Source organism: Nicotiana attenuata, unplaced genomic scaffold (genome assembly GCF_001879085.1).
Source record: "Nicotiana attenuata strain UT unplaced genomic scaffold, NIATTr2, whole genome shotgun sequence".
Classification (NCBI taxonomy): Eukaryota; Viridiplantae; Streptophyta; class Magnoliopsida; order Solanales; family Solanaceae; genus Nicotiana; species Nicotiana attenuata.
Window position 1 is genome coordinate 602,624 of NW_017670414.1, and position 15,220 is coordinate 617,843.

Genomic DNA, 15,220 nt, shown 5'->3' on the forward strand with positions numbered 1-15,220 from the left:
CAAAATGAAACAGTGACTTGCAGCAAAAATAAAAATGAAACTCAAATACCTTATCAGTACCCAACTAAAACCAATCCTTAAGTGAGTTATAAAACTACAGAATAAATTCACAGTAGAATAAGGATACATAAACAACAAACTGATGTGGCGCGCATCCCGATCCCACCATATAATCAGTAGCAATATGAACATTCACCCTTATTACTCCGTATAAATCCACCCTTATTCCTCCTGTTGCGGCGTGCAACCCCATCCCACCGTACAATAATAATCCACCCTTATTACTCCTCAATATATCACCTTTATTCCTCTTGTGCGCGCAACCTGATCCCACCAGGCAATCACATTTCACCCTTATTGCTCCTCAATATATCACCCTTATTCCTCCCGTTGCGGCGTGCAACCCGATCCCACCATATCAGTACCAATCACACAATAAGAACATAAACTTTACAATTTGGCTCAAAACCTCTCATAGTATTTAACCTCAACTAAAACAAACGGGAAACGGTAAAATTATGAAACTTCACTCGAATTATGTTGCTCAGCGAAACCAATCCAAAATATACTAATAAACACTGATAGCCAGCCCAAACCAATAATACGAATCCATAAAACCACATAATATCCAATACCTTTAACAACAAAAACAATATTCGACAAGTAGCGACTAAACATGGAAATATAAATAAAATAAGTAGCAGTTAAGGCAGGGAAATATATATTAAGAACGGGAAGGGAACAGTCAAAAATAGATAAGTTGGCGGCGCATAGGTACTCTTCACCTCACCTATACGCCACACACATGGATTTTCACATAGCAATTACGTCGGGGATCCCTAATCCCTCAAGTCAAAGTTAGACCAAACACTTACCTCGATCCACAGGCCATTCACTGCTCAAATACCGCTTTTCCTCTAGTTTCCACCTCCGAACCACTCATATCTAGTCATAATTAACTTAATAACATCAATTATCGCTAAAGAAATCAATTCCAATACATAATTATAAGTTTTCCAATATTTCTCCCAAAAAGTCAAAAACCGACCCCAGGCACACTTGGTCAAAACTCGAGGTTCGGACCAAAACCCATTCACCCCCGAGCCCAAATGTGTAATTATTTCCGGAATCCGATCCCAAATCGAGGTGTAAATCACCAAATTTGCAAAATCCCTAATTTTTTACCCTTAAGAACAAGATTTAGGATTAGAAATCTAATGGGTGTTGATGGAAATTGAAGAAAATGAGTTAAAGAACGCAACCCTATGATTTGGTGTTGAAATCCCTCTTTAAAAATCGCCCTAGGCTGAGTTCTAATGGAAGAGATATGAAATTTTGAACCATTCCCGTTTTTGAAGTCTGTTTTAAAACACTGGACAGGTCTTCATCACGTTCGCGGTAGATCTGACGCGATCGCAATGCACAACACTAGAAGGCCTTCGCGTTCGCGAAGAGTTGCACGCGTTCGCGATGGTCTGTCCCCCCTGACCATCGTGTTCGCGGGCCTAGGACCGCGTTCGCGTAGAACAACTCATTGAATTCCCAGCCCACCTCCAATACACTACGCGTTCGCGTAAGGCTGATCGCGTTCGCGAAGAGCTAACCCCCAATGCTCCGCGTTCGCGATCGAAGTCTCGTGTTCGCGTAGAAGAAGTGCCTCCCCAGCCCAACTTGCACTTCGCGATCACGAGAGTTGCTTCGCGATCGCGAAGCACAAAATATCAGCATACCAGAAGCAGCAAACACACCAGATTTTCTAAGTGCAAATCATCCCGTAGACTATCCAAAACTCACCGAGCGCTCGGGGATCCAAACCAAATATGCGCACAAGTCTAAAAATATTATAAGAACTTGCCCGTGCGATCAAATTACCAAAATAACACCTAAAACTACGAATTTAGCGCCAAACTGCATGAAATTTTCAAGAAAGTTTTGAAACTTCTATTTTCTCAACCAAAGGTCCGAATCACGTCAAATCAGTTCTCTTTCTCACCAAATTTCACAGATACGGTATAAATATCATAACGGACCTGTACCGAACACCGGAACCAAAATACGGACCCGGTACCAACAAGATCAAATATTAACCAAATTCTTAAAACCTTTATAATTTCAGTCTTATAATTTTTATCAAAAATTTATTTCTCGGGCTAGGGACCTTGGAATACGATTCTGGGCATACTCCTATGTCCCATATTTTACTACGGATCCATTAAGACCGTCAAAATACGGGTCTAGGTCCGTTTACCCAAAACGTTGACCGAAGTCAACAAAAATCAAGTTTTTAGGCCAAAAATTATTATTTCATCAATTTTTCATATAAAAGCTTTCAGGATACACGCCCGAATTGTGCGCGCAAATCGAGAAGAGATGAAATAAGGTTTTAAAGACCTCGGAATATGGAATCGAGTTCTAAAACATAAGCTGACCCTTTGGGTCATCACAATCTTATTGGCTCATTCTTTTGACTTACATTGCCACATCACTTGACACGTGGGATGAGCCTGGGCTTTGTGTTGGGCTAATAGCTATTTGGACCTTGGGCTAATGAAGTGGGCTTATCATTTAATTTGTAGTCCAATTAAATGGACTAGTCCAACACATATATAATGGATTTAAATAATTAGCTCAATTTATTAGACACAATATTTGTTTGGACGATCATCTTAAATATAATATAGTCCAAATTATTTTATGGATTTAATCCGATAAAATTTAATTGGTTACAGACAAATCAGCAAAATTGCCTAAAAATTTTCCCATAACAAAAGTTAGAATTTTATTTTTAATAAGGTTTAGTTTGAGTCCTTCTTGGAAAGATGTTTTTCTTTTATTTAACTTAGACTTAGATAATTAAATGATTATTTCTAAATAACAGAGAATTAAAATTCATGACTATTCCTAAATAGTAGAATATTAGTTAAACGACTATTTCTAAATTTCAGGAGAATAACCAAATGACTGTTTTGTTAAATGTGAATTCTATTTTAAAGGGATAAAAAAGGCGAACGACGCTTTGGTAAGGGACTTCATGCTTTTAATATAGTAATAGTTTTAAAGTATGCGTGTTGCGCGTGAATCCTTCTCGATGGGAACAAAATTTTAAAAAATCACATGAATAATATTCTTTGACTTCCTATATTACTTAAATAAGCATTGATTTAAAAAAAATATGTAGAAATTTATAATTTAAACCGTCTTATAAATTAAAACTGCTAATTTCAGTATATAAATTCAAGTCTATGTTTTACTTGTCAAATATTGTAATTGGGTTTGCGATTTAATATGGCCATATATTACAATATGTAAATAAAAAATTAAATTATGTTATGTATTACTATATGAATTATTATTATTATAGTAAGCATGTCATTTATTTAAAGATATTTTCTTACTAGTCCTAATGTGGTTAGGGTAGTTTAAAATAGTAACCTTTAATGTTTATAAATTTAAGAAATAAATTTATATAACTTAGATGTTAGGAGCTTCTGCATAGCTCAAATAAGAAAGGATTTAATACCAAAATTGCAATGTATTTGACTTAAATATTTGAAAAGTTATTAATTTACACTTTTATCCAATGTGAAATTATTTTTTAAAAAGTAAAAAATGCGAACGACATTTCACTAAGGGTTTTCGTGCTTCTAATATAGTATAGATGAGGATNTATATATATATATATATATATGAGTTTAATTGATTTTAACTAAATTCTTAATTATCAAAATCCTAAACATAAGGACTTAGTTCAAATAAAGAGAATAAATTTTAGTTGATCTCAAGATACTAACTATTNCTAAATATTAGGAAAAACAACATAAACAAATTATACTTAATTTTCAAAAAATTTATGCCCAAGAACTCCTTTTGCGTGTCTTCTTGACAAGTAGTGATAGTTAATGTTTAGCCTTAAAAAAAATCTAATTTTGGTACTACTAATAATTTAGTGACGGACTATATTTTTTATTATTGATATGTGCTATGGAAGAAGTAAAGGAAAAAAGGAAATAGAAATGGCAAAATAGGAAAAGAACAAACTAGGAAATTTGGTGAGCGCAGAAATCAAAGTGAGAGACACCATTAAAGCAACCCAGCGCATCATATTAAACAGTAATACCTTCTGTCCTTAGTTGTTATTTTGCAAACTATCTTCACAAATTATGAATGAGCTGGACCAATTAGAACAGAATAGAATCAATAGATATAGAGGATTGATAATCACATAGCGTATTAGTTGTTATAACTTGTCTCAGATTTTTGGTATTCAGAATAGAGTGTACTATATGTAGAAGAGCCAACTCAACTAGTTTTCTATTGAAGAGTGCAATAATTGTTGTATTCTCAAAGATTTCAACTTTTTTTCTGGAAAGTAGGTCTTAGTTTTTGATAGTGAAATGCTAAAATGGAATATAGAGGATTGACACAATTAGTTTAGAATTGAGGTGTTATTGTTGTGTTGTAAAAGTAGAAGAAAGAGGAGGTGAAGATGAAGAATAAGGGAGAGGATGTAGAGGTAGCAAAAGACTTAACAATTAGTCTTTTAAGGGTTATTTTAATGTTGATCATATTTGTAGTTGGGGTAGTAATTGGATTGGCTTCAACCTCACATATTAAATGGTACTCTACTTTGCAATCTCAGCAAATTATTGTTGCAAATAATGCATTGGCTAATACAATGAACCAAGATAGTAGTGGCAATTGTAAAAGGAGGATTGTTTAAGCATGGGAAGTTTCTTTTGGCCCAAAGTATTGATACATGGAATGTCGGACGATGAATTATTTTGGAGGGCTTCATTGGTGCCTTACAAGGAAGAGTATCTATTTAAGAGAGTGCCTAAATTGGCTTTTATGTTCTTGATTAGGGGAGATTTACCATTGTTGCAATTGTGGGAGAGGTTCTTTGACGGACAGGATGTGAACAAATACTCGATATATGTTCATTCGCTCCCAGGATATGTGCTTAGTGTTTCCAATACCTCAGTTTTCTACAAGCGCCAGATCCCAAGTCAGGTATGATTTCTGGCTGACTCAACTGTAGTTTGTTTATTGGTGTTCTTTCGTGCTTATTTTGTGTGAGGCTAAAGGTATCATATTGCACTGATCAGTGATCAGCAATGGAGTACAGTTACCTTCTTGCTGCAAGCATCAAATTTCCTGTCTGCTGGAAAACTTTTCGTTTGTGAAAAAATGAAAGATATGCTGAACTTTAGCCGTGTAAAAGGGAGCCTTGGCGTAACTGGCAAAGTTTTGCTATGTGACCAGGAGGTCACGGGTTCAAGCCGTGGAAACAGCCTCTTGCAGAAATGCAGGGTAAGGCTGCGTATAATAGACCCTTGTGGTCCGACCCTTCCTCGGACCTCGCGCATAGCGGAAGCTTAGTGCACCGGGCTGCCTTTATATGCTGAACTGTGTAATATGTTACCTCTTGTGAGGTAAATGGATTGATTTTTCCAAGGCATGAGAGCACAATATCGGAAAACTAAGTTAAGAAAAATAGTACAATCTGAAAACAAATAAAAACGAATTAGAGCTACTATAAGAGCAGATCAATTAATGTGAGAAACAAGAAAGAAAAGGAAGAGGAAAGACAGTTATCAACCAGATAAAAATCAACAAATTGATTTGACAAAATTTATGTACATTACACAATCAACAGTCTTTAGGCAAAAGAAGAAAAAGGTATTTACAAATTGCACAAAACTTAATCTTTAGCAGACCCAACCAAAGTGTAAAATTCGGAGAGGTAAAAAAAAAAGATTGTAGGAGAAGAACAAAAAGACTTGATTTCTCCTTCCCGCGCTAGAAAATGCTGCATGAACCATACACCATCAGTAGAAAGCTCTTCATGGATTCATCTTTACATGCTTAAGGTAAAAAAGGATCGTATTGCTGCTTCTTCTTATCTTTCTATCCCCACTGTAATAGATTTACGCACTCTTCTGTACGCATTGTATACACAAACGCTCCTTGTTTTGTAGAAGGTGATCGATCATGTACTAGCCATGAGGTTCAGTTTCTTGGTTTTGAAATGGATCAACCCAACATTCATCTTCCTTGCTAGCTTTAACCCACCTTTCCCAGAAAATCTTCATTTCGATAGAGGATCGATTTCTAACCTGCAGTATGTTATAAATAAACTAGCAATATGAGAAGGACAATTGTTATTGGTGAAAGGATATGTCGTAAAGGTGAATTTGAACTCACCAGGGATCTATTATCAAATTTCTCATAAAGTGCAGTTGCCTGCAAAGCACGAAAAGTGAAATCTAGAGAAAAACAACCAAAGACGGAGGACAGACACAATTAGGGAATTCAGATTTTAAGGTCTCACCGATGCTTCTGAATTGGACATATTCTTGCTTTGTGGAGAATGATCTGCCAGTTCTTTGCTCGACTACAGAAATTAGAACCAAACAGTGTGAGACAAGCCAAAAGCTAGAACTCCATTATAACCATTACCACAAATTATCAATATAGTTTGTGGTTTCTATTATGATAGTAGAACTGAAACATTTGTTTGTAACTAGTCCTCTCTCTTTCGTGTATATCATAATGCTATCATAACTAAACATTATGATAGCATGCTCTCTCACAGGTTCCAAGAACAGTGCATAAATGGCAGCATTACAAACTTTACCCATATTTAGTTCCTCTGGAGAAAATCCTTAACTTCTCAAACAAGAATGATCCAAACCCCGTCACAAAAAAGAAAAGCAGACACAACTATCAGATAATATATGGATCAATATAACTGCAAAGGACGTTGTAGTTACACGAAGTTCACTCATTGGTGATTATAGACACATCTATAACTTTAGGAACTCTTCGTATTGTACACCAATAAACACTTTCTAATATGCAAAACTGTGCAACATTGTAATCCTATTTACTGATGAAAATAAAGAGGTAATCTGCACTAATTTAGTGGATAAAGAAGTAAGCCACCAGGGTAGTAGATGAAACAACAAACAGTGTGGACCAGTTGTCAATGTCTGTTCTCGTGAAGAGAAGATCAAACAAGACGAAGAAATTACTTGCCTTATTTCCATCTGAATCACCACCACCTAGTGTAGGGACACCCAGATGAGTTATGTACTCTGCATCAATCACGCCGACTTTCTTTGTACGATCACCCTGAGAACTAAGAACTTATGTGTTACCATCATACCAATTGAAGACCCAAATGGAAGAGTTAGTCAAAAACACTAGTTTTAGGAATTTGCCTGTGCACAATAACCAAGCTTCTTATCCAGGCCCCAAGCATGGATCAAATCATTCTGTTGATAAAAGAATAATTAGTTAAAGGCAAGCACAATTTTCAGCCACAAGATTATCAGGAAATTTTAAAAGTATATTATCATTAAGCAGATTCTCGCTATAAGCTACATGTTATCAACAACTTTGTTCCCCATGTATAAGTCGACTTGATTACGTTGTTAACCAAAGCTCCTATACCTGGACCATATACCAAGCACAACGCCAGGCAGCTTTTGAGAATACAGGAGCCATCATTTCCACCCACCTGCATGACAGATTTACTTCCGGAATAAAAATAAAGCTCATTCGTACTGGTGACCGTAAAAAACATTCCAAGCCATAAGAAAAAAGAGGATTAGAGCTACTCGATTTAGTTTGAGCGGAACTTGTTAAACTGATAATAAAGAGAAGGAACAGTTTATAGTTCTTTACCCCACACAAGGAGGCGCTGTGCTGTTGTTATCACACCTTGAGGAACCTTTGAACCTATAAAACCTCCTATTTGAAAGCATCAAATTTACAATTCAGTTTTGGCATAAGGCACTAATAAAAATAAAAAATAAAAGTCAGTTTTGGCATTAGACTGTTGAAGCAATAAGTAAGATTTCAGTATCAGCTTAAGCTTTTGATGAGATGGTCATTGACTACATGGTATCAGCCAGAACCATCCCTATCCCTGTTCTTGTTTTACCCAATGTTGGGCCCCATGTTATATTGGGCATGCTCCAGTCAATTGGGCCTGGATGCATGTCTCCTTATATAATCTTGAGTAATCCTCACCTCACCACATGAGCTAGCTTTTGGGTTGAGTTAGATCCAAGATCTATTTTCTTAACAGAGGCAACGCACATTTATGCAAAATCAACTAGACAAACATGAGCCCGGGAATTTGAGTTTCCAACAATCTACTAGAAAACAGACAGATGTTCCAACTAAAACACAAGTAGATGTTGCATGAAAACAACTCGCTTATCTAAGGAAAATAGTGGTGTAAAGAAAGGAACTGTTCGAACCTGTTAACTTTAAACCAACTACATTTTCAGTGAGTTTTCAATCCCACTAGCCAAAGCAAGTAAAATAAGAAGGAAGAGAAAGCCAGGGGCAGTAGTCTTTGGTCCAGGAGCTCTAAATCATATAATATTGGATGGTTAAGCCACTCAGTAGCTCTTCCACTCATAAAAGATTAACTCTGTCCTACCAAATTGAAAATCTGTCTAACCTGTGTACTCTAGAGTTCCTTCTGCGTACAGTAATTGGATGATGAACTTCTGATTTACCAAGATCAAGTGCTGGCTGTGATATCTCCAACCCTTCTTCTCTAACAATAGATAGATACCTGGAAAGGACAATGGTCACTGAGAAGGCTATTTCAAATGGCAAACTAACAGGTCTAACTGTCTAGCAATCGCTTGTGAATTATCACTTAATACCCACTTTCTCTTGAGCATGACAAAATATTAATAATTTCTAATAAATCTTAAGCGGCTGTCTTGCTAAAGCACCCAACAGCTCCTTAACACAGATTTTAGATGTTCAAGTAATGTATTTTCATAATGTAGCTGAAAATGAGAAACTAACTTGTCTGGATGAAAGCTTTCAACTCCAAGGTCCTCATCCCACAAGAAAATGTAATCATACTCAGAAACTATGTCAGGGTGTAGAAACCTCTTCGCAAACCACCTATAACCAGAGAGTTAGATGTGTGAAAAGCTGCACAAAACTTACAGTAAACACAAAGAAGTTGTCCAGAACCGACTTAACCATTTTGTTTGGTTCATAGCAGAGACATGTATGACATGGCTACTCCATTCCAGATCGTTCCATTCATCCACCACACCATCATAGTGAAACAGCATCACAACAAAGTCATGCTCAAGAAACTGCAGCAAGTTATATAACCGATATAAGGAGCAGAACTTATGATCCTTTTTGCTCAAGCAAAACAAGGAGGCAAAGATGAATAGACATACCTTTTTAATGAGGCTGTTCACCAACTCTTTTTGCTTTATTCCAACTGCAATCGCCAATAAATTAACTGAATTTGGCGACTTCTTCTGAATGGAAATATTGCATAATAAGCAAATAAAGAAACAGAGAAAATATCAGAAAAAGTTATGCTAGTTATAGGGCTTGTGGGCAGATAAAATGGCAAAAGCTAGAACTGCTGGCCACTTCTGCTCTCACAAATGAATTTGGACAACATTGCACCAAGGGAAACATAGTGCAAGCACGACGATTACAACAACGCATAAATTCTACCTGCAGTATCCTTTCACCACTTTTCCAGATGACATTCCACATGCCTCAGTAATTCTATCTTTCTTTATTTTGTACTTTTCAAGTTATGGATGGAAAATTGACAGTTAACATCACTATTAGAAGCTTTGCAACATCCTAGATCCAGTGGTTGAGTGGCCTAAAGACAGTAATTATATACATTTTCTATATGAAATAAAACGATCATATTACTAATGTGTTCCTTCTGGACTTGGATATTCCATATTCCGTCAACTTTACAACATAAGACATAATTGTTTCATCACCCTTAGATCCTACTTCGACTATCAAAATCAAGGCCCAAGCTGTTATCAGAAAACCACGGAGAATAATAGAGCATTATTACTGGATTACATGAAAAACTTGATAAATCGTATATGGAATTGTTTACGTACATCGACATCACCCCACAGCGGGCGCATTTCCAGGTTCGAAGTTTTCGAAACAATTCCTTCAGGAAGTGCCTCACTCCCAAATGGCCTGCACTTATCCTGTGAGGAATAAATGAGTAACTTAAAAGAAGCCAGAAATCAAAAACCAAATAAAAATAACAGCAGACCTTGCATTTGGTAGATGTATGACTCGTCTCTTTTTGCTGTCTTAACCGTACCTACATAGGAACTTTTTAAGTCAATTCACAGATATGTTAGTGTAATTAAAGAACAAGACATTCCAAATTTATTTTAGTAGACTGGTCTCAACCAAATTGTATTATTTTCTCATAGACTAGGCAGACTTGTCTCAACCAAATTATTCTTTTGTTCTCATCAATTAGGTTGACTATTTAAACCCAAGTTATAATTCTCTCTTGGGCATAAAGTTTATAAGGTAAATCTTGGACATAAAATATACTGTCACTACATTTTCAGTATTGTGAAAGACCATGTATGCTTTATCAAAACAAATCGCCACAGGGGATTTACATTGCCCCAAGAGCTGTCATTCGTCGAAAAATTTACTAAATATGGTCAAGCAAAACGAAAATATTGGGTATAAATAGAAAAAATGACATTGCTTGTAAAAGAAGGATCTACTGGTTTGCTGGTATATCATCTTTTGAGAGGTCAATGGTTTGAACCCCGTTGATTTAGCCTGAGTTATAAAAAATTTAAGCAGCCTTAAAATCCAAAACATGAAAAGTAATTAAATATCAACGCCACTTATGAAAAATCCTGTGTACGCTACTGAATGGCCAAATATATGCACTACAAGCAAACCATTCCACAAGTCGACTTCAAATCAATCATCTAGTAAGGCAATGATTTAAAGAGAGAAACTAGGAAATATGCAGAGTAAACAGCAAAACTACTTAAGTTGCCTATTAAGCTTTGTAAAGATCTATTATTCAAGCAGCATGCCCAAATTTTACTAGAACCCTCAAAATGAAGGAAATAAGATATTATACATTTAGCTCTGTCTTTTTGGGACAGGCAATCGGAGCATACAAATTTCATATTACCTCCTTAGAATCTCAGAACTAACATGCATGCTACATAAAGAACTTCCGAAGCTAAAAGCACGCACATACAAGGTACTACAAGAGAATAGATACTAGCCCTTAGGCAGACATAGATACCACGGTGACGTGGAAAGTCAAGATCAGAGGAAGCAAGCAGAGACCATCTGACATCATAGAACACTGACAAGATAAAAGGAAATCCATGATAACCATGTCTTGGAAAGTCAATGACTAGAGGAAGCAAACAAAGACCATCTGAAGTTGTACAGCAACGAAAAGATAAAAGACAATCTACACAAATGTCAAGAGAGGACATTTGAATCTTCTATACTTCTTTATACAACAAGAATTACAACTTTCGATTTTTAAAAAGATAAATCAAAACTTAATCAATACCTGATACTTCTGTCTTTGAAAGGGCTTATAAATACAAACATGTTAATTAAAACCAGAAATCAGGTGCAGAATTTCCACAAATGAAAAGAAACCTACAAATTCATGTTCATTTTCTGAAAAAACAAACCTCAGATGTACCACATTGTGCATTCTGTTGTGAGTTGTTCATTCCCAATCCTAACAACACCTGCAAATACTCAAATTATTAAGCTTATAGTACCAGATCTCATGCAACTACAATATTTGCATACTTGAGACGTTATCCTACATACAATTATTGACTGTTTGGCAACACAAGAAACAAGAAAGCTCCTTCGACCACAAATCAGCGTGCCGCTTACTAAAGCATGAAATTTGTATTATGTGAATTCACCTGAACCTCAGAGAATGTTATTAGGCTATAGAAAGAAATCCAGGAATAATAAGGTGAATATATTTTGCTGACATGGATATATATCTCAGGTGAACCTAAAGATTATAGAATGACATAAAAAGATTATTTTTTTTTAAAAAAAAAAAGAACTTCAAGTTTGATTGCTCATGGCATATAGCAGCATCACTTAAGCCTAACTCTAAATAGGCATAAAAGGGTTTTAATTGTCCACTTTTATGTTACAAGTAAAAGCATATTTTCTAATTACGCCAACATGAAAGACTGATTAAAACACTCTGCACTCAATCATTCAGTTCTCACAGTTCTTGACCTCTTATATGTCATTCAGAACAATAATATTGATAAACTAAAGGTTGTAGCCCCCGAGTAAACGGTATAGCACCAATGCAATGGTGTGAGGGAAGTCCTTTTTCAATTTTTTGTTGGGTCATCTCATTCTTATTGCCATAGTTTACAAACTCTACTCGCTACGTAGAGAACTAGTTCAGAGACAAGAGCTGTTTTTTCATACACAGAACAATATATGGTAGTCATGCATCCTAAAGCAAGTGAAATTTGATGTTTGTTTACTTGCTTTTACGCGGAGCGTGCAAGGGATAACTAATTTAACACTTCAGGCAAAGAAAAGAACAACACAAGTAGGATTGAACTTTATGTAAATTCTACATATGTGAAACAGATAACAATGAAAGAATGTGACAACTAATTTGTACCCTGAAATCCTTGGCCAAAAAAGCGTTTCCAGTGAAGTAAATAGCACAAATCAAAGCAACAGTGATGAAGATGCTGCAGAGACATGATCTACTTTTAGGATCAGGAAGGGAAACCTGAAAAAACGACATGATGATAGATAAATTAGACAAGTACAGATCCTACTACATAATTGCATATATTAAAATAACTAATACATTAAAGAGTATTATCACATCCCAAATTCAATGTCCCGTTTCCTTTCCAAGTAATGTCCATTGACAATGCAATGTCTACAAAACTTGATAACTTAACCCCCCACCCCACCCCAAACCCACGTTTCCCCATTTACGCTGAGCAATACAAAATGTTCAATTCTCATATTACTAGAAGCACAAAGACAAACATTGACATTTTTGTTGGGACAGATGGAGTATCTTGATGATGTGGTTACTATATTTGCTTTTGTGGTAAAAGTTAATCAATAGGAGGAGTTGGTGAATTATCCCACATTAAGTGCTTATCACACACATGTTACTGAAGATGAAGCTCTACATGACTTTTCAAAACACACCAATGAGACTAATGTGGTCAATTTTCACTGAAAATCTGATGATTGAAAAGAAGAATATACCAGTGGCAGTCGTGATAGGTATAAATGGAGGATCTCTGTTATCAGATATGAGAATGGTTGTACTTCTAGTACTAGCCGTAGGTGCTTGACTATGGTAAACGAAACCTCCATTTGCCTCGACGTACCATTTTGAACGGAATTGATATTGGTGTGGGGTACTTCGTGTGGATCTTTCAAAATATACCAAATATTAGCAAATAACTAGACGTACCCTACCGAATATTTGGACACATCCGCACTGGATACATACTAGCGATGAGTCCAAGTAACATAGTGTTTATACACATTAACCAGGTCAATGGGCAAGACCAGAACTGTCAATCATTTTACAAATTTAAACACTAACAAACTGTTGTCATAAAAGATCTAGCTTCCAGTCGAAAAACACATTACTCCCACTACTCCTACCCCCTTTGCCTCTCCTCCTTCCACTGTGCTTTTTGGGTTATTGCAAACTTGAAAATAAGTTCAATTAAGTGAATTAACAGGGTACACTGCCTGAGTTTTCTAAGGAAACTTAAAAACATTTCAAGATCTTAAGAGTTATTATCTAAATGTTTAATCTATTAACTAGATAATGTATCTGAAGGGCACAAAAAAATTAAGAGATGATTAAAAAGTAACTAAACATGAAACAAAAGAAATTGATACATAAGACTAGAGAAAAACCATAATCTACCCGTAATTCCAGAATATTTAGTTAGATGCCACTGAACAATTTTCTTACATCCAATTGAAAATAATACCACTGACCAGTGGAACAATCGAGGTGAGCACAACCGGGCACCATAGTCATTAAAAATAAAAAAAAATACCACTAACCCCTTCTTACTTTTATTAGTACAGTTCAATAATTCTGTTTCTCCTTCAAATTCCCAAAAACATAAAAAAAACAAAATCTTGAAATATATTTGGGAAAAAGAAGTAAAAAAGACTATCTTTATTGTTCCCCTGCTGAGTTACCAACCTCAAGGTAAAGTACATTAACCATGTCAACCTCAAACATCTAAAAGAAGCAAAACATAAATGACTCTTAAAACAAACTACCTCCAAAAGATTTTCAGAAAAAAAAAAAAGAAAATTTGAACTTAGAAACAGCAATATATAGACAATCATAAGAAGAAAGAGCATAAAAGAGGCCCCATTTAGGAGAAGAAGAGGGACTTACAGAGCTAAAAGGCTTCATCTTTGCATGTATGAAGCTCCAAAACAATCACAAGAGAGCGATTGATTTCTTCAGAAAATAAAAAGTGGGACTTTTTTGGGTGCTTTTCAAGAAACAGAAGAAAGTGGGAATAGTCCTACTGGAAAAGCAAAGCATAAAAAGAAAGACTAGAGAAAGAAGGCAATTAAAAGGTAGAAGTTGTATATTGAAATGCCATAAAGGGTGAAGTTAGATTCCTTATCTTCCCTAACAGTATTACCCTCCAAAGCTTTTCAAAAAATTTCAACAAAAGCAGCAAAAGAGAGTTGTTGAATATACATTATTTACGAGTACAGTTGAAAGAGTTAAATGGTTAAAGAGACATGTGGTTCTTGAAAAGTGGCGGAGTTGCACGGTGGTGTGTATTGTCGTGCCAGATAACGTGACCGAGCTGTCTTCTCGCCACTATCATATCTGTTGTATCCTTTCTACATTTTCGCCACATTATGTGGACCCCACTTTGGACATTCATGTTTTTCATTTTACACGGGAGAAAATGAAAATTGACCACATAGGTATTCCTCAAAGAATAAATTACTCTATCACTTGAGGCAACCGTATTAGGACAAAAGAGATTTCCCGTGTAAACTCTGATCAGAGGTTGGCAAAATGGTTAAAAAAAAACAATTATCCATTCATATTATTCATTAAAAATAGGTTGAATAATGAACTATTTAAAAACGGGTAGAATATGGATAAGAATTATATTATCCACTTAGAAAATGGATAACTAATGTGTTTAACTTTTACATTTATAAAACCTCAAATTGGGGGTTACTCAAGTTTGGAAAATTAAGAATTCTCCCATAAGTGATGATATTCAAGAAGCCATGGATAATATGGTGTTACACTCTATATTTTCGTACGTAAAAATGCGCCGTAAGCAAACTAATGTAGGACCAAAAATGA

At 35.6% G+C, this 15,220-nt stretch overlaps 1 protein-coding gene and 1 long non-coding RNA gene across 3 annotated transcripts; one reads left to right on the forward strand and one right to left on the reverse strand.

Moving 5' to 3' along the window:
- Positions 1 to 4,838: 4,838 nt before the first annotated feature.
- Positions 4,839 to 6,883, forward strand: LOC109239103. Its single transcript, XR_002069845.1, has 2 exons — positions 4,839 to 5,010; positions 6,596 to 6,883. It is a non-coding gene; the product is annotated as an uncharacterized LOC109239103 (long non-coding RNA).
- LOC109239102 lies at positions 5,577 to 14,705 on the reverse strand. 2 transcript variants are annotated; one of them, XM_019405627.1, is made up of 16 exons: positions 14,276 to 14,705; positions 12,497 to 12,610; positions 11,517 to 11,576; positions 10,094 to 10,144; positions 9,930 to 10,025; positions 9,228 to 9,308; positions 9,019 to 9,137; positions 8,836 to 8,937; positions 8,477 to 8,593; positions 7,690 to 7,755; positions 7,456 to 7,522; positions 7,224 to 7,277; positions 7,039 to 7,134; positions 6,332 to 6,394; positions 6,205 to 6,243; positions 5,577 to 6,116 (listed from the first exon to the last, which is right to left on the reverse strand). In XM_019405627.1, exons 1-16 carry the CDS (start codon positions 14,291 to 14,293, stop codon positions 5,997 to 5,999), a joined length of 1,263 nt encoding a protein of 420 aa, XP_019261172.1. In that variant the 5' UTR covers positions 14,294 to 14,705; the 3' UTR covers positions 5,577 to 5,996. The 2 variants fall into 2 exon arrangements, with proteins under 2 accessions (XP_019261172.1, XP_019261171.1); XM_019405626.1 differs by having other exon boundaries at positions 9,228 to 9,311.
- Positions 14,706 to 15,220: the final 515 nt, after the last annotated feature.